At 36.0% G+C, this 25,125-nt stretch overlaps 1 protein-coding gene across 1 annotated transcript in view; it reads right to left on the minus strand.

The window, feature by feature from the left end:
• SESTD1 (SEC14 and spectrin domain containing 1) overlaps nt 1-25,125 on the minus strand; it is an 88,698-nt gene that overhangs the window by 58,219 nt on the left and 5,354 nt on the right. The window contains exons 3-4 of the mRNA XM_007450728.1: nt 14,875-14,965; nt 10,799-10,912 (exon numbers count right to left, since the gene is read on the minus strand). Of these exons, the coding sequence (XP_007450790.1) occupies nt 10,799-10,912; nt 14,875-14,965 (205 nt within the window). The remainder of the gene's footprint in view (nt 1-10,798; nt 10,913-14,874; nt 14,966-25,125) is intronic.

Raw genomic sequence — 25,125 nt, forward strand, 5'->3', positions numbered from 1 at the left:
CCATTTTTCTAGCTCAAAAGCAAATCTCCTTAAAAATCACACAATGCCTTGCTTGTGGAGAAGATGGAACCTTGAGCTCAACATTTCATGTTTTTCAAAAAATACTTAAAATAATACATTTTCCAAAGGTACTGTACATTTTAGGAAAAAGTCCACTGCATCACTCTAAAGCAGTACTTCCCAAACAGGTATGAACATCTTATAGCATTCTATAGCATTTTATCACTTTCTCCCAGAACATAATGTAGAAGTAATATACAATGAGCTTGTTTTACGTTTAAAAAAAGAATTCACTAAATTATTAATATTATAAAATACTGAATTAAAGTGAACTTCATAATACCATCTTAACATATACCAAAGTAAAAGAAAGAGCAATTCTGGCTCTTCCCATCTACAAATGGAAGTCATAATCTTTAATTTTAAAATAGTTATGTAAGATACAGAATGAACTGTAAATCATTTTTAAAACCATCTACTTTCATGTTGGATTTTAAGACTACATATAAATTAGGATGAAAAATAATACTTATGCCATCAAAAACAGAGGGGGAAACTATTTTTATAACCTGATCTTTGAAATTTAACTTTTACACTTAAAAAAAAAAACCCAGCTGGTTTATTTTTATAATTTTTACATTTCTTTTTAAGCAACTATATATGAGAAAACGTCTGCAAGCCTGGCCTGGTAGACAACTCACTGACTGTGTAGAAAGTCTTTCATTTCCCATAAATGAAGATCCAAATTCAATTTAATCACATTATATACTATCTTTTTTACCATAATTTTTAGAGTACTAAAGACATTATGATATTGAAATAATTTTGATGAAATGAGTACAATTTATTCATCTGGGGATAACTGTCTTGAGGCAAATTTTCAGGATTACCATTCTTATGCTCCTTATTAATTTGTTATATATAACAAATATCAGTGAATTTTATGGTTTCTGTTATTGACGAGTGTTTCATTTAAAATAAAACCACCATATCATTTACGATTTCTAGCTGAGTGATAAATCTTGACTGACTCACAGATCTCCAACTAACTAGTCAACTGATAATATTAGAAAGATTTTAAACTCAATTAAATTAACTCAAAATGGTTTAAAGATTTCAACATTAAGACCTGAAACCTTAAAGCTCCTGGAAGAAAACATATGCTGTAAGTTCCTTGACAGAGGTCTTGGCACTGATTTTTTTCAATCTGACACCGAAAGCAAAAGCAACAAAAGCAAAAATAAATAAGTGGAACTACATCATACTAAAAAGCTTCTGCACAGCAAAGGGAACCATCAACAAAATGAAAAGGCAACCAACTGAATGGGAGACAGTATTTAGAAATCATGTATCTGATAAGGGACTAATATCTAAAATGTATAAAGAACTCATACAACTTAATAGCAAAAAACCAAACATCCGATTAAAAAATGGGTAGAAAATCTGAACAGTTATTTTCCAAAGAAGACATAAAGATGGCCTGTAACAGGTTCAACATCATTAATCATCAGGGAAATGCAAATCAAAACTACAATGAGATATAATCTCACACTTGCTAGAATGGCTATTATCAAATAGACAAGAAATAACACGTGTTGGCAAGAATGTAGAGAAAACAGAACCCTTGTACATTGCTGGTGGGAATGTAAACTGGTGCAGCCACTATGGAAAACAGCACGGAGCTTCCTCCAAAACCTCTGTACCTCCTGGATAAATCAGAAGGAGAAAGAAAAATAGCATCTCTTATATGTGGGATCTTAAAAATTAGCAAACAAAAACAAAAACAAGCTCAGAAATAGAGAGAACAGCTTGGTGGTTGCCAGAGGTGGGGTGGGGGGTGGAAGAATTGGGTGAAGGGGGTCAAAAGGTATAAAGAAAAAGAAAATAATGTATTTTAAATGAAAAAACTTGCTTATATTTTTAAAAAGGGGAATATTTTTTAAAATGAAGTCTTCCTTTAAGCATTTAACAATTTGGAAAATAATATGAGAAAACACTAAAGAAACACTAGTCCTGGCTAGGAATACAAAGCTTAAAGAGAGACTGATATGAAAATCATAATATCAAACTTCAGAAAGTAGTTTCTATGATTCTACAGTGATATGAATGTTCAGTATGTCACTAATGTCCAAATTCAAATTTTACAAAATATAATCCTATAAAAAATATAATTCACATATCCGAAAAACTATCTATATCTTAGGGAATGGTCAAAAGATAATACTGGGTGTTAGTTCATGCAGTGCTGAGCTCGTGCCTTCGACTGACTTTCTACAGACTAATCAACAGGTACTAATATCTGTAGGGATAAGGGTTAACTTTTAGATTTTGTCCAGAAGAAATGCAAATAATTTATGATCTGTGCAGTAGATAAATTTCTGTCCAGTAGGGTAACAGAGAACCTCGAAGTTTTGAATTTATGGATCTGCAGGACATTAACTAGCTTTGTATCTAATTTGGCAATCTTATCTGCCTATAAAATTCCTAAATTCTTCAAATGCTCTTTGAGCCACACCTCACAAATTACTGATAACTTCATTAGTTAATGATTTGCATAATATGTTTAATTTACACTTATTTTATATTTACATGGGAGTCATGCTTTTACCCTTATGAAAATCACACTTTAACATATGCTTAATCTTATCTGTTCAGGGATGTGGTGGGGATTATATTCTAATTTTTATCTAGTAAGCAATTGTTAATTATCTTCAAATATCCACCTCCATGAATATCCTAATATGTATGGATACAATTAAATTCTTGAAGAAAAGGTTTATTGTTTATATTCAAAGCAGCTATCATTTTAATAATCAGAAATCTAAACTTCAGATCTATTTCCAGGCAAATCTGAAACCTAGTAACAAGCACAAACGGAACCAGAGTAAAATGGAGGAACTACAAAAAGGAGGGGAAAAGACCACCACCTACATGAGTTTTTGCCAAGTCTTTTCAAAGGAAATTAAAAAAACATAATATTTTTAAAACAGTAAAGTCCTACATAAATATTACTTTTTCCTTTATTTTATATATGTTAGGTTAAGACAAGACAAATTGAACTAAGCCACAGTAGTGGCTTAGTTAACTATTAACTTATTAACTAGCACACAGCATTGTTCAGCAAGTTTGAGGAGAAAGATATTTATCATATGGTCTTTAATCAAAACATCTATGAAAGTTTTCTGGAATTCAATTTACAAAAAGACTTAAAACTTATTTCTCCTTTACGCCCACTCTTCCATCTGTGACTAAAACACTTATCCTCTCCTAATAAAACATTCCCAAAGAACCTAACACTGAACCTTTCACTCTGTAGGCACTCAGATGTTTTATTTATTTTTTTTATTTTATTTATGCTAACAATGTGTGTGCAAGATCTAAAATGAAAATGTGTCTTTGTATATATCTTTGTGTGCTTAGTACACATGTGTAATAGTATGTGTATGTGTTGTACACATACTATTTCAAAGTGTATGTCTGCTTATATCTGTTTGTGGAAGGATATTTTTCTCACTAAAGGAAATAACTTTCTGCAAAAACTACAAAGAAGTCAGAAGAGATGGAGCCAGAGGTTTTCTTGATAGAGAAACATGAAGGAAGTCTTTGGTCCTAGATCCTAACATTAGTATGGCCTCAAAAAGAGAACAGGATCAGATGCAGTAATAAGACGAGGTAAGAGAAGAAAACAACTTAGAATGGTGGCTTGTTATCATTACCAGTAAAAAAAACACTGTGACTATCATGAATGACAATAAAGAATGAGAAGGTGAGATCATTTTGATCATTACTTTCTCAATTTGAGGATAAGGTTAGCGCCAGTACTACTTGAATTTTACCTTGTCATTAGACAGACTACAGATACTATTATCTAACCAGCAAAAGGTATCAAAGCCACCAGGTATAATGTTGCTGAAGGTCAGAAAGTACTGGAATATCTGAGTTGCTAAAAAGGAAAATGAACAGGTAGGTATCAATTTCAGAGACAAGAAGGATATATAAAGAAACATTTAGGTGACCAATGAGAAAGGAATATTCAGTTGCTGATGAAAAACATTAGGGAAGTGAACAAAAGGAAGCCCATCTAGAAGAAAGAATTTAGAGAGGATGATAGGCAAAAAAATGTGAAATCATGGAAACAGGTTGTCATTAAAATGACAACTGGGTGTTTATTTGATGAATATTGTGGACAGCTAGTAATAAGTCTTTGTTATGATAATTCAATAAGCTAAAACACAAACTTTTGCTTACAGGAACACCAGTACTCATAACAAAGTTATCCTTTTGAAAATATTTAGAATATATACAAAAACATAGGCTTAATTACAAAAGCCCAAATGATCCAAAATAATATCAAGGAAAATAATTATTAATCAAACAAACATCTATATTGAATTTAATTATATATAACTCTAAGTATCATTTAATGGCTGGTGTTGAATTGCCCCTTAAAGCTGATTATGTTTGGCGGTATATTAGCCAGCATTTGAAATTACTCTCGTCTCATTAGGACATTAGCCTTTTAAATAAGTGTCTAGTGCTTATTTACTTGGGAAAAATATTCTAAATGAATCTCTTTAGTGTCTAAAAGAAAATATATTGACAGAAGCAGCTTTAAAAGCAGCTGAGTCTTAAAACATCAATCTATGATATCAGTTCAAGGCAGACAGGAATTCTGTCTTCCATTTTTTCCTCCAAGATGCAAGGTATTTAGCCACTACAAATTCATATAGCATGAGACCCAACTAGGCATACATTTCTGATCAGATGCACACACCTAAGCAGGATCTGACAGGTTCCTCACAAAAAGGATCTTTGCTTCTACTTGGAGTTCACAGAGTTAGTTTCTGAACCACTGGGCTCCGTCCACTTTGCATTCCTTCAGAGCAACATTTCCTGCATGCCCCTGGCATGAAAGGTAGACTTCCCTGCCTGTATGAAATACTCATTCACCATGGCAACATCCAGGCCTCCTACATTCAGCTTTTGCTTTCTTCCCTCACGACACTTTTGATTCTCCTCCTTGGTATGCAGCTTCCTATCCAGCAATCAGGGTAAGACCTTTCCTAACATAATCCAGCAGCCAGGGCTGCCTTCCCTTATACTGCTGGCGCACAGCTTCTAATACGTCTACATCACAGTCAAGTCAACCAATGACAAAAGTTTGCAAGATAAAACTGAACAACAAAACAACTGTCTTCTGCTTAGGATATGTAGAAAGATGGGAAGAGCATTGTTCCAATCCTTACAACAACAAAATAATGCATATTAATCCGAAAAATGACAACTTTTCTTGAACCCATCAGAGAGTTGTGAGTCCACAGGAAAACCAATTAACCTGAAATCTAAGGAGAGATGAAATCCAAGGACACATGGAGCTGGAGCACTTGCTTACCTGGGGAAAATACCAGGTATGATACAAGCCAGGTAAGAATTCAGCTAAAGTTTTTAATGAATTGCTTAAGGCCACATGTGGTTTAGCATGAAAGCATAGAACCTGTGGGAAGCAAAGATACAAGAAGAATTCAAACTCACTTGTAGACTCTTCTCCACAGACCTCCCAGGGAGTCATAAGAAAGACTGGGGGTAGGGAGGATAAGAAACTTCAAAACAGGTCTGGAAGAAGGGAACAGCAACCACCACTGTAAAGGCATGAAGCTGAAGCACAGCCCAGATTCTTCAACTCTTTCTCCCCTAGAGAACAAAAACCTTCAGGTCCCGAGGGAAGGCAGCAAGCCTGGATGACCTTAGAGCACAAATAAAACCCCACTGCTGAAATAGGAAGGGGAAAGACAGGCCCTCTATCCCAATGGAGGCAGGAACATATTATGAGCCCAGACTACCATAGGCCTCCTAAAGCTGGGGAAGAGGGCCCTATCCCCTAGACCCTGGGTCACAGATCACAGAGCCTGCCTAAGACTGAGGCTGAATCAGAACAACAGAAAATGCCCTACCGACAAACACTGAGTAACAAGTAACAGCACTCTATTCCTGAGGAGGGTCAACAGTGCAAAGAGAGACCTTTTCTGAGGCACAGGTGCAAAGGAAAGATCTACAGCTGAGGGTGAGACAAACACTAACTCTAGAGGAATCTAAAGCCTGTGATACACTGAGGAAAAGAAGAGCAACAACAAAAGCCAAAGCCAGTTCAACTCCTGGCTAGACTAAATCAACCCCTCCCCTGTCCCACTAAAATCCTAGCACAAACCAAGATGGGTCCATGTGCAAGCAAAAATATGATTTATCTCAGTCTTTACTGTCGTAAACAAGATGTCCAACACCCACCATACAAAAAGCAAGAAAGAAAACAACCTACTCTCAGGAAAAAAACCCAAACAACATAACCAGAGTAAGACAGACCCACATACTGGAACTATTAGGTATGGAATTTAAGATAACTATGATATATGTTAACAGTTCTCATGGAAGAACTGCAAGACAACATGCAAAACAGATGGGGATTACAGCAAAGAGACAGAAACCATAAGAAAGAATCCAGTAGAAATGCTACAAACCAAAAACCTGGTAAAAGAGATAAAGTGCATTTACAACTGGCTCATTAATAAACTCAACACAGCCAAGGAAACAGTGAACTTGAAAATGGATCAAGAGAAAATACCCAAACTGAAACACAAAAGGAAAAAAAAATAGAGCACCAACCTAGAATGGTGAGAAATTTTCAAATGGTCTAACGTACATGCAATTGGAGGTAAGAATGAGTAGAAAAACAAAATGGAGCAGAGGAAATATTTGAAATTAAAATGTCTAAGAATTTTCCAAAAGTGATAGCAGAAGTCAAACCAGAGATCCAAGAAGTGCAGCAAACAACAAATAGAATTAACACGAAATAAAACATGCCTAGACATTACAAAATGTCTAGATTTGAAAATTTTTTTCAGTTTCTGCTGAAAACCAAAAACAAAGCAAAAATCTTGAAGGTGGCCAAGGAAGATAAAAGATATATAACATATAGGGGACCAAAGATACAAATAATAGTAGAGTTCTCCTCAGAAACCAAGGAAATGAGAAGGCAATGGTGTGATATAGTTAATGTGCTAAAAGAAAAAAAAAATCAAACAAACAATGAAAGAAAACTCTATACCGACAGAACATAACTTTCAAAACTGAAATAAAGACTTTTTTCAGGCAAACAAAATCTGAGAAAACTCAATGCCAACAGACCTGCAATGTAAGATATTTTTAAAGGAAGTTCTTTAGGCAGAAGGAGCATACCAACCAAAAAGCTGAAAAGAAATGAAGAACACTGGGTGTTGTGAGCAACCATACTTGCAGGAGATGCTTCCCAAAGGAAGAGCCCTGGGGAAAACTAAGTATGGGAAACGCTATATATTAAATGTATCTTATGATCATTCACAACACATATTAGCAAAGTAAAAGTTTGTAGTAAAGAAATGTCATAAATGAAGGTAAAAATGAAATTCATTTTTTATTTGCTATAAAAGACAAAAGACTATCTATAGCAAAAACAGTAGCAATATATTGTGTGCTTACACTATAGTAAAAGTAAAATGTATGTAAACAATGGAAGGAAAGTATTAGAGATATACTGTATTAAGGAATTACCAGTGTTAAGTGGTATATTATTTGAAGATAAGACTCCGTTAATAAAAGATGTATATTGTAAACCTAGGGCAACCACTGGAAAAAATACTTAAGAGATATAAATTACCAGTCAATAATGGAGATAAAATGTAATCATAAAAATAATCCAAAAGAAGGCAGAAAAAGAAAAAAATACATAAAATCTAGCAAGATGGAAGATTTTAATCCAACCATATTAATAATTACATTAAATATAAATGGTCTCATAAACCAATGAAAAGAAAGACTGTCAGACTGGATATGAAAACAAGACCCAACTATACTATATTTATAAAAAATCCACTTTAAATGTAAAGAAATAGGTAAATAGATGATATGTAAACAGGTAATATGGAAAAAGATACAATATGCAAACAGTAGTCAAAGGAAGCTGGAGTAGTTACATTAGTATCAGACAATGTACACCTCAGAACCAGATTATTATCATGGATAAAAAAGGGACATTTAATAATGAAATGAGAAACTGGTCAACTCAGTAAGACATAATGATTTTAAATCTATGAACTCAACAGAAGAACTTAAAAATACATGAAGAAAAAACTGATAGAAATGAGAAATAAATCCACAATTATAGTTGAAGAATGCAATATTCCTCTTTCAGTAATTGATAGAATAAGTGGACAGAATATTACAAAGACTATAGAAGACCTGAACAACACTATGAACAATCTTGACAATTACAGATCACTCCACCCACAACAGCAGAATATGCATGCACAGTACATGGAGAACACATGTGCATAAGGAAATCACCAAGATAGAGCATATACTGGTCAAAAACCAAACCTTAACAATCTTAAAATAACCGAAGTCACAAAATACATATTGTCAGACTATAATTTATAAAAATATTAACTCAAATGGATAGATCTAAATATAAAACCTAAAATTATACAACATCTAAAACAAAACATGAGAGAAAACCTTCGTGACCTTGGATTAGGCAAAGATTTCTCAGCTATGATACCAAAAGCCTGATTCATAAAAGAAAAATTTAAAAATCAGACTTCATCAAAGTTAAAAACTTCTTTAAAAATGCTGTTAAAAGAATGAAAAAGCGAACAACAGATGGAGATGCAATTTTTGCAAATGACATATCTGATAAAGGATTTCTATCCAAAATATATAAATAACTCTCAAAATTCAATAATAAGAAAACAGAAAGCCTTAATTCTTTTTTAAAAATTGGGTAGAATTGAACAGACACCACCAAAGAAGGTACATGGATGGCAAACAAGCACTTGAAAATATACTCACGTCATTAATCATTACAGAGATGCACGTTAAAACCACACTGAGATACCTCTACACACCTACTAGAGTAACTATAATTTAAAAACAAAGAAAACCTGACAATGCTAAGTGCTGACAAAGATGCAGCTGGATTTTCACACTATGCCTGTGGGAATGCAAAATGATACAGCCACCCTGAAACTGTCAATTTGGAAGTTTCTTATAAAATTAAACATACACTTACCATATGACCCAAGAATCCCACTCCTAGGTATTTTATCTCTTAAAATAAAAACTTCACACAAAAGCCTATACACAGATGTTTACAGTGACTTTATCTATAATCACCAAAAACTGAAAACAACCCCAAATGTCCCTCAACTGGGGAATGGATAAACAGACTGTGGTACATCTACACAGTGGATTACTACTCAACAATAAGAAAGGAAGTACCAGTACCTCCAACAACATGGATGAATCCCAAATGCAAATGCATATGTGAAAGAAGCAGATTAAAACTGCTACGTACTTTATCATTCCAGTTACATGGCATTCTGGAAAAGGCAAAAACCACAGGGACATAAAACAGATCAGTGGTTGTCAGGGACTAAAGATGGAAGGAGTCGACTACAGAAGAACATGAGAGAATTTCTGGAGTACTGAAATATTCCTTAGTTTCTTGATTATGGTGATGGTTACAGACCGGTTTGTGTTTGTCAGAACTCTCAGAACTGTACACTAAAATGGATGAATTTTACTGCAGTTAACTTTTTTTTTAAGTGCAGAAAAAAATCACACATTTTAAAGACATTTTGTGCTACCTCATTTAAAAACTTTTAACTAGATTTTCTTAAATCTTTATCTAAGACACCTTGGAGACTTTTCCTCCATACCAAAAAAAACTGACTTTACTGAAAATAAAAATGACTATTGTAGTCTGGCAAAGTCCACAGTGAGTCTTTATTGTCTGACTCCTATAAACATTCCAAGGCTAGATTCTACAGGGTTGAGTTAGGCTTTGCACCCTTCAGTGCTTCCACACTTTAACTAATGTAAAGTTTAGTATCTATCAACTCTCCTACTAGGAAGCTGGGATTAATAGGCTGTGGAAGGAAAAATATGACTGAATTGTTTCAATTTGTATTCCATCTTAGGACTTCTTTCTGATCTACAATAATATGTACAGCCCTCCCTCAGTATCCACAAGGGATTGGTTCTAGGAAACCCCATGGATACCAAAACCCACAGGTGCTCAATTCTCTTATATAAAATGGCAAAGTACAATGAATACAGTTGGCCCTCTGTATCTGTGGATGTTAAACCTGAAAATAGGGAGGGCTGACTGTAAAAATCCACTTTTAAGTGGACCTGTGCAGTTCAAACCCATGCTGTTCAAGGGTCAACCAAGCTTTCACACAAGAAAAGTAAGAGGGAGAGAGTAATGCCAACAGGAAAGGATGGATAACTGTGTTCATGTATCAAAACCAAACCAGATAGTAAGAAATAATTATGACATCATACAAAATAGGCTCTAACTTCAATTTCTAAATGTCTAGGATTTCCTAGTATTAGTTAAATGTCTTCTTGGTAATGTAATAAAAAATTTTTATTTTCATTTATTTATTTATTTATGGCTGTGCCACGCAGCATGTGGGATTTTTAGGGAAGTCCCCAAAAATGTTTTTAATAAAAAGCTTCTACTTATTCCAAAGATTCACAAAGAGTGATTAAAATGAAAACAAGAAAGCATTGTGGCCTTGGCAAAGAATCATAATTCATTCAACAAGTATGTGAATGCTGACTAAATATTAATCATTACTTAGGCACTGATTGAGCATTGCATAAGCACTGCTTAGTATCCAATGCTGAACAAACAAAATAATACCAGCAAAATGCTGTTTTTAAAGATATAACACACTTCTATTTTTTTATAGAGTATATTTACCTCAAAGCCAAGTCTATCCTTTTCCTTCCAAAAACAAAAATGTGTTACTTTCTTATCCCAGAATTCATCTGGCTTCACTACACAAACAAGGGACACTTCAGCTGGAACAACATTCTATAGAATACAAAAAAAATTACACATTATACATGTAAAATGAGTAATTTATTAAAGTTATAAATTATTAGATATTCATGATTAGGCTGAGTAATTAGGAGACCTTTGGAAAATAATCAAAATAATAAAATAGAAGCAATACTGCAAACTTCAAAATGTACATGGCAATACAGAAATACTTGAAAGACAAGCTGATTCAGAGAAGATTTCAAAAAACAATGTAATACAGACAGTACCTGTGAATTATTTTTGTATTTTACTGAATCTCTATAACAGGAATATATTTAAGCTGTAAGAAAATTTTTAGTTGAGAAATTATTAAATTTGGTTTTTCTATGATATGAAAAACATTTTTTATAACACAATCATCTTAGACAATTTCCTCCAATAACATAAATCAATATTCTCACAAAATAAGTTTCTTACCAGCCATTATGCAAAAAGGCCAAGATTCTGCATGATTATTAACTTGAAGAAGAGGACAAAGCTAAACCTCAACAAATACAATTTCACATTTACTAGATGCAGTTATTCGTATCATCTAAAGAATGGAAATTAACATTTACTGAGTTTAATATATATTCCACATATATTTTATCAGCAAGTCCCATGAAGTCTATCTTTAAAATATATCTTAATTAAACCTACCCATTTTTACCACCTACACTGCTAACATTCCCAGACTAGTCAGCCTTTTGAAATATCCTCTTAGCAGGCCTCCCTGCTTCACGTTTTCTCATGTTCAGAATAAAATTCAAACCCCTTACCAAGGCCAAGAAGGCCCTCCAAGCTCAGGGTTCCATGACCTCAGACCTCATCTCACACCTCTCCCCTCTCAGCTCACTCCTCTAACACAGCCACACTGACCTTCTTGCTGCTCCTAGAATGTGACAAGTCTGCTCCCAGTTCAGGACTTCGCCCTTGATGTTTCCTCTGCCTGGAATGTTCTTTGTCCTATACCTAGGAGTACTTCCTCAGTTTATTTAGGATTCTACTCAAATATTCCCTCTTCAGAGAGACCTTCTCTGACCACCCTATCTAAAGTAGCAGCATCTGACACAGTCTCTTTTCACCAATTTATTTTTCTACATAGCATTTATCCTTATATGATGTTACATTACTTAGTAATTTGCCTAACTGCTTATTGTCTGACTCCTCAAACAGAATATAGGCTTCCCAATGGCAGGTACCTTATCTATAATGTTACTCCTATATCTCCAGAGCCTATGACAGTGCCTGACATATAGAAGATACTCCATAAATCTTTGTTGAATAAATGAATTCACATTAACAAGTGGATCTCATCCTTGCAATTTTACAGAAAAGTAAACTGAGCTTGAGAGAACTAAAGTAACTTGTCCAAGGGAACAGAGTTGTGAGGGATGGCACTGGATTAGAAGCCAGGTCGGTCTGATGCTAAAGTTCTACCATACCATTCCAAATGTTCTAGACCAGGGGTGAGTAAATTCTTTCTGAAGGTCCAGATAATAAATATTTTAGGCTTTGCAGGCTATACAGTCTCTGTTGCAACTATTTCAATTCTGTCCACAGAGTATGAAAGCTGCCATAAACAATATGTAAACAATAAAACTCTATTTATAAACTCTATTTATAAAATAGTGGTCAACCACTATTCTAGACCATAAATGGCACTACCGAATAATAATGTTATATAATTATAATAAGTATTGATTAGGGGAAAATAGAAAATTTTTCAATTTAAACATGTCACTGTGCACATCACAAATCTAGCACCTCCTGCAATGACTGGGTTGTGAATAAAGTTAAAAAAAAAACCCTCAGTGTTATCAAAACTTTTATCAGAGGGGCTGGGAAATTTAGTGTAGAATGAGGTTTATTTATATGTTGATTGTGTTAGAATATTATTTCAAAATCATTGCGTATTAAAGCTGTGAGAAACAAGAGAAACCAAGCCACTCATTTTAGAGAATATTTGTTACAGGCAGAGCCAGCACTAAGCTCTGGGCTCCCAAACAGCCAGTACCAGTACCTTCTGAAATAAAAGCAATGAATAACTTTGTATGTAGAAACTGTTTGACTAGGAGCAAACAACAGGCCATTGCAACTTCTGAAAATCTTAACTATTAATAAGTCCAAAAGTTGTTAAAATACCTATCAGAAAAGAAATCGTAAGAGGGGATTAAATCATCCATTGATTGCTCTTCAAAAATGCCACTGATCAAAGTCCAGTTCAAACAGCAAGTCCCAAACAGCTCATCTGTGACACAGTTGAATGGAAGAACACAAGGTCATAATTAATGGATTTCTCATCTAACAGTTATTTTAACAACTTGTACAGAGAAGAGTTAATCTTCAGGGTTTGGAATACAAAAGTGCTGGGAACACATGTGACAGAAAAAGTTATTATGGGACACCAATCTGTGTTCCCTTAAAAACTGATCCACTGGGACCTCTGTCCTCTCCAACCCAAAGGAGTGATTCTAATGATGAAGGTTTAGGCCAACCAGTTAAGAACAAGGTAATGGGGAGATAATTTGGGAACCACCTCAGATACATCCCACTGGTAAATATACACTTTTAAAGGATAAAAACCTGGGGCTTAGGTTGTGCCAGGTTCCAATCGTGACTCTCTCCCATGTTCACCACGAGAACCTGGGTACATTACTTAAAATCCTTGAAGACCTTTGGGGATTGTAGAACCTGCCTCCCAAGTTTGTGAGGATGAAATTAAATGAGATCATTTATATGGCAAGCTTATGCACAGTACCTGAACCATACTAAGCACTAAAACTAAAAACTGAAATTACCAGTTCCCATGCCTTGAATTTCTTTTTCCTAATTATCACAAATAAAAAATAAACCATTAAGAATCATTCTCCCTAGTTATCATTTAAAATTTTAAATTATATTCCTTTCCACAGAACCCTAAAGTAGCTACCGATTATTTCCCAGTTCATTTAAAATTCTTGATCTTTCCTCCAGTCTCACTAATATTTACCTAATTCAATGTTCAATATCCCACGTAACAGCCAATATATTGCCCCCAAACTGGCCTGTCATCAGTTCCTTTCATTGTATTCACTTAATTTTTGAGCTATCACTGAATCAGTGTCCCTTTTCACCTTCTTTCATTTAAATTAGATAATCTCTCTTATTTAACTCACTTAACTTTTACTTTCTATACAAGCCCTTCTAAGGAAACCCAGGTACATGAGAGCAATCTGTCCCCTTTCAATCACTCAAATACTGTATTTTTCTTTCAGATCACAGTATCCTCAATACTCTCACAATAAACCGACAAGTAACTAGGTACCTACTATGTGCAAGGGATTACAGAAACATTCTGTGAGGAGCACAAGGAAATATAAACATAAGACTAGGACCAGATCAGGGATTCTATAATCACAGCTGTTTACGAAATGCTTATCTGTGAGCTGCTAAAGCCCCCAAGGACACAGCTGTCGAGTAGTTTCTTCCAGATCAGAGATAGATATAAGACTATTATGAATCCTGGTGATTTTTGAAGGAAAAAGGGTAAGAGAAGGGAGAAACCTATCAGAACCACCTGAGAAGCTTTTTCAGATTAGACTTACCCAGTCCTACTCCCTACCTGTGGTACTAGGAGGGAGTGGAGGTGGGATGATGCAGTTACTGCAGTGTGCAAAAGCTCCTAGATGAGTCTGATAACCTCTGCCCTCACACTTTGAGACTCATTGGCCTATTTGTTTAAATTACTTAAACATGACATATTATTTTTGGTCATTTACAAACCTTTAGAAGAAGGTTGAAATTTATTTTAGTACGCAAGTAAAACCTGTAAGAACTGAATCTAAACAATCCAATAGTGGCCTGGGCATTTCAGAACTCGGTCACTGCTGAGAAGTTTGGGCACAGTCCAATAAACAAAATGCATTTGCCACTATCACCTCATCTGTTGCTGTACAATAAAACCACTTCCTAATAGTCAAAAATAAAATTACCTGTAGCATTAAGACTACTGTTTTCACCACATTCCACTGGGATTTTCTGCCATCCACAATCACGGTAAATCCTCTAGCCTTACACTTTTCACTGAAATGAAACAAAATTACAGAGTATTAAAACAAGCTTCCTATTTTATTCTTAATAATCCTATATAAAGTTTACAGTGTAATCGTACATGGAGCAGCATTAATCTCAATTGACTTGGTTTGCACTGTCAATAAATAAAATTCTTCAGTGTCCTTTCAGTTTTCTCAAGCAATTTATTTTTCTCATTTCAGGAAACACTGACAATTTATAAGCTAATTTGGGAAGAAAATTACTCTAAAAGCATGTAAATTCAATGTCTTAAAAAGAGAAGAAATCAAAGCAACATTCAAATAGTCTCACTAGCCTCTCAATTTCTTCATCTGTAAAATGGGATCACAGTGAAGTAGGTAACTAATGACTGCCAAGTGTGGACATACTTCTTGTCTCTCCTTCCTGCCAGAAGTGTAAGGTTGTGAAGTGATATTTCAAAACAGGTAGAAAATAAAGTAAGCTATTATTAAACCATTGGAAATAAGCTTCTTGGTGTTCTTTTGGGGGAATTTAATGAGGTGAAGTAGCATTGGTGTATATAAGAATTCAAAGCTTGAATACACCATGTCTGACCCACCTCTGCTTTCACTTTTGTATTCTTAGTCACTTGACCAGCACAATATTATCTTGAGTGCTGCAAAATGTGTTATTGCTATATATTATATTCAATTATTCAAGTACCAACTAAACACTTCTCAGAAGCCTGCCCTAGTAAAATGCAACAACATGGAAAAACTCTATCCTATGACCAAAACTACACAGCTATATTATTATTATTTATTATTACTATTATTTGTTTTACTTATAAAATGAACTTAACGTAAAGATCTCAACTGCCCTCCCTCTAATATAGTGGAAGAAACTGCAGCTCTGCTTAGCAGAGCAAGGATTTGTTAGTGAAAATTCTCTCCACACAAAGTTCTCCCAATTGCCTACCTTATAGGAAAGGTTAATAGCAGGCCCTTTCCTGAGATTTAAATCCAACAGTCCAGGGAATTTTATTAGTCCTCCCTTACTCTCTCCAAACATTCACATTAACCTCAAGAGGACTATTGGAGAAGGATATCCAATTCTACTGAGAAACAGTAAGGTCACAAGAATGAGGATGATATTGCTAAAGATTTGGAAGAAGAATAGGTGACTCTGTAGGCAGGGACAGAAGCTGAGCTTCCAAAGAAAGCAGAGAAGTGTTCAAGAGGTGAGGCAAAGTGAAACATATGTCCATACAAAAAACCTGCACACAGATATTCATAGCAGCATAATTCATAACAGCCAAAATCCAAAACAACTTGAACGTCCAACAATGGATGAATGGAAAAAAAAAATGTGGTAATCCATTCAATAGAGTATTATTCAATCATAAAAAGAAATGAAGTACTGACATATGCTACAACACGGATAAACCTTGAAAACATGCTAAGTGAAAGAAGCCAGATTCAAAAGTCCATATCGTATGATTCCATTTATATGAAATGTCCAGAATGGGTAAATCCAGAGAGACAGAAAGCAGACTAGTGGCTGACAAGGGCTGGGAGGAGGGGAGAATGGGATGAGGAGGGACTACCAACGGGTATAGGTTTCTTTTTGGGGCTGATGGCAATGTTCTGGAATTAGAGAGTGATGGTCACACAACCTTGTGAATATACTGAAAACCACTGAATTGTACACTTTAAAAAATGATGTTTATGATATGTGACTTATATCTTAATAAAAAAATGTTGAAGTATTCTATTTTTGGATTTTGCATTACAAAATAAAGGATCCAATAAGCATTCGTGGGGGTAAGGCAATACAGTGATCTCTTCTGCATCAGCAACAGCACATAAAGACTTGCTGGGGGAAGCAAATCTGACATCTAACTGCTAGTTGTGGGATCAGGTAAGGAGAAGACCACCCTGACTTAGGGAGGATACAAACCCAAGAAAGACCAGCCTAGTAGAGTAACTGTCAGTGTGTGGTCTTCAGAGAAGTGGCGGCAACTCAGGGACTCTACCAGTGCAGTGTGGAAATTTGCAGGAAGGGGAGCTAAGATACATGGAGCTGTCCAGTGGAGGGCCTTCCCTGGTTGGGACTAGAGCCCAAGAGAAGTAAGTCATCCCCATAATTTGGTACCTGCATCTATGAGGTACAGGTTACACAACCATTTTGCTAAACAAGTTTTACACAAACAAGACATCTATATTTCAAAGCACATTAAATTAATCTGTATATTAAGACAAAGAAAGTAATGAAGCTTGCAAATACCATCTGCAGTGATCTTAAGGGCATAAAATACTCTAAATTTATCTTTTAGAGTACTTAAAAACACCCTTAATCATAATTTTCTCACATTTTACTAAGATAGATAAAGAAAATACACACAATTCAAAGATACTACATATTTGAAAATTGTAAGACCAAGTGATCTCTCAACTACTTGAAAGGCACAGTTTGTTTGTTTGTTTATTTAAAGTTTTTAGCTGTGCCATGCGCGGCATGTGGGATCTTAGTTTCCTGACCAGGGATTGAACCCATGCCGCATGCATTGAAAGTGTGGATTCTTAACCACTGGACCACCAGGGCAGTCCCTTTTCAAAAAAAATTGCAATCCTACAAGTGGAGTGATGGTTTAAACTGTTTTTAACAAGAACATACTTCGATTTAGAAGCATATTATGTCCCTTATAAAGGGTGTGTAGCTGCAGTGCTATATTCGTAAATTCCTATACTAGTATTAACATTTTATAATTTTAAGACCACTAACCAAAAAATAAAAATAAAAATAAATCTATTAACACCCCACTTCCTTGTTCTTACTCCATTAGAGCCCTTCAAGGGTGACGTGGCTAAGTTAAAACAGCTATTAAAGGAGGAGCAGGTCCTTAATAAGCTCACTCACTTTGGCTAGAAAGAGACTGTCAATGGATTTTCTGTAGCTCTTCACTAATTTCTTTGATTATGACTAAGGGCTCCTTCTTTCGACTCAGAGAGCTCTGCTTATACTTACTTAATGGCACTAATTTTACTTATGCTTTTATTATAATTGCTTGTTTATAATTCATCTTCATTAGATAACATGCTTCCAGAAAGCAAGGATATTATTGTCTTACTGATATGTTGGCAGCTTCCAGCTTTAAATACAGAGGGCCTCTAGAAATGTTAGAAGACGCAGATCATATCACTCTTCAGTAGGAATGTAACAATGGCCTTCCTTCTCATTCAGAATTGAAGCCCTTCTATGGCCTACGAGGTCCTCTAAGGTCTGACTGCAGCCCCTCTGAGGGCTCTCCCAGAACCCTCCTTCTCTCAAACTGCTCGACCCACACTACCCTCCCTACTGATCGCACAACACACTGAGCCTGCTCCTGACTCAGGGCCTTTCCACTTACTGCTCCCTCTGTCTAAGATACTCTTTCTTAAATGTTCTTTCATCAGCTATCTGTATGGCCTGGCCCTCACTTCACTCATCTCTGGTAAAATGTTACCTTCTCATTTTATAAAATATTGCCACACATTCCTTTGCACTCCATCCCTCCCTTAATTCTTTTCATGATCTGTTCTATAGACTTATGAACCTCCAACATACTATGTTTATTATTTTTTATTTTCTTGCGGTACGCGGGCCTCTCACTGTTGGGGCCTCTCCCGTTGCGGAGCACAGGCTCCAGACGCACAGGCTCAGCGGCCATGGCTCATGGGCCCAGCTGCTCCACGGCATGTGGGATGTTCCTGGACCGGGGTACGAGCCCGTGTTCCCTGCATCGGCAGGCGGACTCTCCACCACTGTGCCACCAGGGAAGCCCTATGTATTTATTTATAATATTCATTTGATCATTAGGGCATCAGGCCCATAATGGCAGGGACTGGGCCTTTGTTCACCCATTTCCTCAGCACCTAGAATGTTGAGGAACTCATTGTAGGATCTCACATATTTACTAAGTGAATGAAGACTTATGAGTAATCTCTGTGTGCTTCTTGGCAAGTCATTAAACCTCTCTGTGCTCTGATGTTTCTTCTGTGACATAAATGAGTTTTTCTACAATTAGGAAGAACTGACCTAAAATCCAAATTTGAAAAAAATCAATACTTGAGAGAAACAGAAAAGTAACTTCTTTAGATGTTGACTCTCTACAGAATTAGATTAATCCGGGCAAGTACTTGGCAGCATTTCTATAAAGAGGATTTAAGTATGGGCAAAGTGGTTAGTCTAGATGATTGAAGATGTTTGGTCTAGATGACTGTTAAGGTACTTTCTAATCCTGACATTCCATGATTCTATAACTGGATGATCAATAATTTCCCTCTGAGTTAGAAAAATGCTATGACTTTAAAAATATGCTGAATATACTGTTGAAAGAAAATGTTAAAACAAAAAAGATTTCCAAGATTTCCGTTATGCTCAACTATGTTCACCATAGTTATTTTCATATGTCAATTCTCAATTGTGATAGATGCAGGTTAAATGCAAATGAATATTAAAAGTTATCAATAGCTATGGCACTGTGATTATAACAGAGGTGAATACAACAGTGGCTAGAAACACAGGCTTGGAGTCAGACCACCAGGTCCAAATCCCCCTCCAACCCTGGTATGCCACATGTTCTTGGTCAAGATACTTAAATTACCCACTCTTTCTATGCCTCGGTTCCCTTATATGTAAGGGATAAGGATGATAGTGCTCGTCTCATAGGGCTGTTATGAGAATTAAATGACTTACTGTTACCTATTATTTCCTTAAGTATAGGATATTCTTTTTCACATATGCCTCCCAATCATCACCCATAAGTAAATTCCCAGGTCCGTTTCAAATTTAATGTCTTCAAAGGAAAGCAAGACCAGCCTAGACAAACTTCTTATCCACCAAAATAGCTTCTACTGAGCTGCAACTTCTACATGTTTGATTTTCCAACAAATGTGAGATATTCTGAAAATGATCAGCCAGCCTGCATTTGAGTACACAGAGCTATGAAGAAACTTAAGTAAGATAAAGAGCAGAAACCCATATCCACTGACTACTGATTACTAAGTATCAATACGAGGTACTGCACAGGATTATGAAAAAATATGTATTATACAACACAGTTTCTCCCTTCAAGAAGCTTAAGATCATTTAGAAAGGTGAAAAGGTAAAATAAAAGTATTTTAATTAGTGTCTACTTTACACTCACTGACGTCACCTTTTTAATGTTACTAGGGAAACATATATCTTTGAATATTTTTAATGTAAAACTTAAATAATAAATGTAAAAATTCAAGAATTATCATTAAACACATTATGATTAAATGCCTAAAGAGTCAGAAACAGCAAGTGCTGTAAGTTTGGAGAACAGCTGGAAGACTCTGGGAAGTACCGACATAAAGGACCTAATGAAACTTAACATAAAAGGATACAGAGGGCTTCCCTCGTGGCGCAGTGGTTGAGAGTCCACCTGCCGATGCAGGGGACACGGGTTCGTACCCCGGTCTGGGAAGATCCCACATGCCGTGGAGCAGCTGGGCCCGTGAGCCATGGCCGCTGAGCCTGCGCGTCCGGAGCCTGTGCTCCGCAACGGGAGAGGCCACAAGAGTGAGAGGCACAGTGCAGCAGGCACTGGGTGAGGCAGTCCCTATGCATTATCTCACTTAATTCTCACATCTTTGCAAAACCCAAGGTGGGTCTACTAAAAAAAAAAAAAAAAAAAAAAAAAAAAGGATACAGAGCAAGAGGAATATAAGCAAAGGTACCACTTATTAATTTGGGTAAGTTTCTTAAATTTCTCTGCCCTCATTTTTTCATCTATGTAATAGGGATAATAATGTTGTTATTTTGAAGACTGAGTTAATACAAGTGCTATAAAACTAAGTGCCTTGCATGATAAGCGCTCAAGAAATATGAAATGAAAGGGTTAAGTCAAATCACACTAGGTCTTGGCATAGCAGTTAAGAAGGCTGAAAGACTGTCCTTGAGAGCACACACTAGTCTTTCTTGTCTTCACAATGCACGGTGTACAATGTCTACACTTGGTAGCAACAAAATAAATGACTATTGAATTAAATTCATTGTGTGGAAAGGAAAGGAGGTCCTAGAAAACTGAGAAGGATGATAGAACTGTTGTTTTGGTGAAATCTATCTTGTCCTTGTGTACAAATTGGGGAGAGACTGGAGATAGAGAAATTAGCTTGGCTATTGCTGTACTAGTCCAGCTTGACAACCCAGCCATCCCTCGACTTGAACTTAAGCCTATGAAAAGGGAACAGAAGAGACAGGAAATTTAAAAATACGTGGTAAAGAAAGGAAATACTAGCTTAGCTGTCACATTTTAAAATGGACATTATAAGTTTTCAATACATATTCGTTGAATGAATGAAGTAAATATTAAAAAAGCACTCATCAACAGCATAAAGCATGTTCAGAGCATTTAACTACAGTGCTTTGAAGTAACTCTAAGATCAACACAATTATACCGTCATTTGCCAGAAGTGCATTTGCTAAGGAGGAAAAAGGAAGGCACTGCCTTAAACTTTCTTAGAAGCATGTCCCATAAAAAAACAAAGAAGAGCCATCCCAATGTGTATAAAGTAGATAACGAACAAGAATCTGCTGTATAAAAAATAAATTAAAAAAAAAAAAAGAAGAGCCATCCCAGTCACACTCTCACAGACTATACTGAACCAATCAGTGTTATATTCATATTCAAATTACCTTCTAAGGGCTCTGCAGAGTCCTGTAAGCTCCAAGGAGGCTCCTTAAAAGCGGGTGAGGGGGCACTGCAGTGGAAGTGGAATTTGAGAAGGCGGGGATGAGCAGGAATGGCTGCCCTCATTTTTTCATCTATGTAATAGGGATAATAATGTTGTTATTTTGAAGACTGAGTTAATACAAGTGCTATAAAACTAAGTGCCTTGCATGATAAGCGCTCAAGAAATATGAAATGAAAGGGTTAAGTCAAATCACACTAGGTCTTGGCATAGCAGTTAAGAAGGCTGAAAGACTGTCCTTGAGAGCACACACTAGTCTTTCTTGTCTTCACAATGCACGGTGTACAATGTCTACACTTGGTAGCAACAAAATAAATGACTATTGAATTAAATTCATTGTGTGGAAAGGAAAGGAGGTCCTAGAAAACTGAGAAGGATGATAGAACTGTTGTTTTGGTGAAATCTATCTTGTCCTTGTGTACAAATTGGGGAGAGACTGGAGATAGAGAAATTAGCTTGGCTATTGCTGTACTAGTCCAGCTTGACAACCCAGCCATCCCTCGACTTGAACTTAAGCCTATGAAAAGGGAACAGAAGAGACAGGAAATTTAAAAATACGTGGTAAAGAAAGGAAATACTAGCTTAGCTGTCACATTTTAAAATGGACATTATAAGTTTTCAATACATATTCGTTGAATGAATGAAGTAAATATTAAAAAAGCACTCATCAACAGCATAAAGCATGTTCAGAGCATTTAACTACAGTGCTTTGAAGTAACTCTAAGATCAACACAATTATACCGTCATTTGCCAGAAGTGCATTTGCTAAGGAGGAAAAAGGAAGGCACTGCCTTAAACTTTCTTAGAAGCATGTCCCATAAAAAAACAAAGAAGAGCCATCCCAATGTGTATAAAGTAGATAACGAACAAGAATCTGCTGTATAAAAAATAAATTAAAAAAAAAAAAAGAAGAGCCATCCCAGTCACACTCTCACAGACTATACTGAACCAATCAATGTTATATTCATATTCAAATTACCTTCTAAGGGCTCTGCAGAGTCCTGTAAGCTCCAAGGAGGCTCCTTAAAAGCGGGTGAGGGGGCACTGCAGTGGAAGTGGAATTTGAGAAGGCGGGGATGACCAGGAATGGCTGTGGGCCTACACTTCTAGCTCTTTTATAAATTTAGTTTCTCTGTAAGATTTTCTTTGAATAAAAATGTCCACAGATAAATTTTTTAAAATTCTGAATGTACAGAATATATGCCCCATAGAATTCTGGCAGTTACAAAACTATTTGTATGGGATTCAAATGATATTTCACCATACACAGCTGTTATATCTCCTTGCATAATATATTTTAAGTCGTTTCTAAGACTTTATTGCTAAGTCTGGTTGGTTCCTTCAATATCCATATAACAAACACCTAAGGTCTCCAAATCATTTCTACCGGCCTTGTGAATATGGAGATAAATGAAACATGGCTCTGCACTCTAATATTAGACTGATTTAACAGTAAACTCTATGACATCAAGCAGAAGTGAATAGAAAAAGCTGCCTAAAAGGGCTCCTTACAAAGATAACAGTGACAAAAAAGGTTGAGAAACACTGATGCATATGTTTTGCCACATGTTTTTAAAAAGCTGGTAGTCTCAATATCTTATAATCATACTTTGTGTAATAGTACTGACACAAATTTCATTTTATACTTTGAATGTGAATATGCTTCTGACTTAAAATTTTGAAATATATAAAGAAATGATATGAGATAAAGATCTACTTGTGAGGTTTTGTTTAGTGCTAATCTCAATATTTACTTTTTTAATGAAAAGATTTGCAGATTAATTTATATATCTTTTCTTTATCTCCATAAGGTAATCTTAAATTTGATTCTGCTTTCTGAGTCATGGACTCATAATTTCTAATCATGTTGTTTATGTCTAAAGTGTACAGCAATCACTGGTATAACAAAAGAAAAACTCCATTTACCTCTCCTAAAACTTAACACTCAGGTTGGCCCAGCTGTGTCAGTCTATGTTATTTTTTATTAAAAACCCTTTGTAGAAAATGGGGCAGTAATGGTTAGTCTTGAACTCCACACAGACCTGGACAATGAGGAGTTACCTGAACATCAACTCAGTATTCAGGTCAGGTTACGATTAACCTGAACTTCTCCTTTCTTCTCAGCCCTCTGCTCAAGAGTCAGAAACCAAAAACAAGCTTAGGACCAAGCTGTGTGTAAAGGAATCAGGAAATGACCCCATTTTCAACTGTACTGGGTTACCCATTTAAAATAGGTATGTATCACACCTTGCTCCTGGTCATGAAACTAAGCATAAAATATGGGTAAGAACTGAATAGTTTCTTTCCACTTTTAAATAACTTTTAAAAAGCTGTTACTATATCCAGAATGTTAACATTTTCACTGCACTGAAAGACTACTTTTGGACATCTCCTATAAAGAAGAGGCCGCATTAGCTAGCTACACTGCTGGAGCTGTCTGGAGACATTCACAATTGGGAGGAGTTAAGCTTTAACAGCAGAGTCTGGGAGAAACAAGTCACACCAAAAAAAAATGCAGACATACTAAAAAAGGAAAAACCTTCTAGACCCAGCTGAGACTGATCTGACAGGGTAAACTTAAAAACAGTTCTGGGAAAAAAAAAAAAAAAAAAAAACAGTTCTGGGATGGAAAGAGGGGTGGATAAACACATAGATATGTGATAAAGTATTACATTAGTTGCAGGCTTCTAAGTGATGGGCATAATGGTGTTCAATGCACTATTCCTTCAACTTTTTTGTGTATTTGAAATCTCTCATAATACAATTTAAAAGCAGTTTTGAATGGCAGGCATTCTGAAGGAGAAAAATCAGTTTCTAAGGTTGTATCTAATAAACTACTGTCCAGAGTTGGAATGAAGGGCTCAAAAACCCTCTAGCTCTCTAATGAAATGGCAAGCACTGATATAAAGCTGCCAACTCCGTTTTTAAACGCCAAAGTTATAGGAGGTTGATCCAAGAAAGCAGAAGGCTAAAAAGTCAGGGCGTTCACAAATATTTGAGACGGTCAAACTTTAGCAGAACAATTAACAAAAATAAAGTATCCAGGGCTTCCCTGGTGGCGCAGTGGTTGAGAGTCCGCCTGCCGATGCAGGGGACACGGGTTTGTGCCCCGGTCCAGGAAGATCCCACATGCCGCGGGGCGGCTAGGCCCGTGAGCCATGGCCGCTGAGCCTGCGCATCCGGAGCCTGTGCTCCGCAACGGGAGAGGCCACAACAGTGAGAGGCCCGTGTCCCGGGGGGGAAAAAAAAAAAACTTACAAAAATAAAGTATCCAGGTATCTATTTTGTCTTGCTAAATTAAGTTCTTTCACCTTGCTTCAACTTACATCTTCTCTATTAGCTGGCAGGTAGGTATGTGTAGCTCTGAAGAAACTGATTCATAATTTACACTGAAATAGTACTATATGTATATCTATATAAGAAAGAAAGAGAGAGAACGTTTAAATAGTGTAG

This window comes from Lipotes vexillifer, unplaced genomic scaffold, assembly GCF_000442215.2.
Source record: "Lipotes vexillifer unplaced genomic scaffold, Lipotes_vexillifer_v1.1 scaffold29, whole genome shotgun sequence".
NCBI lineage: Eukaryota > Metazoa > Chordata > Mammalia > Artiodactyla > Lipotidae > Lipotes > Lipotes vexillifer.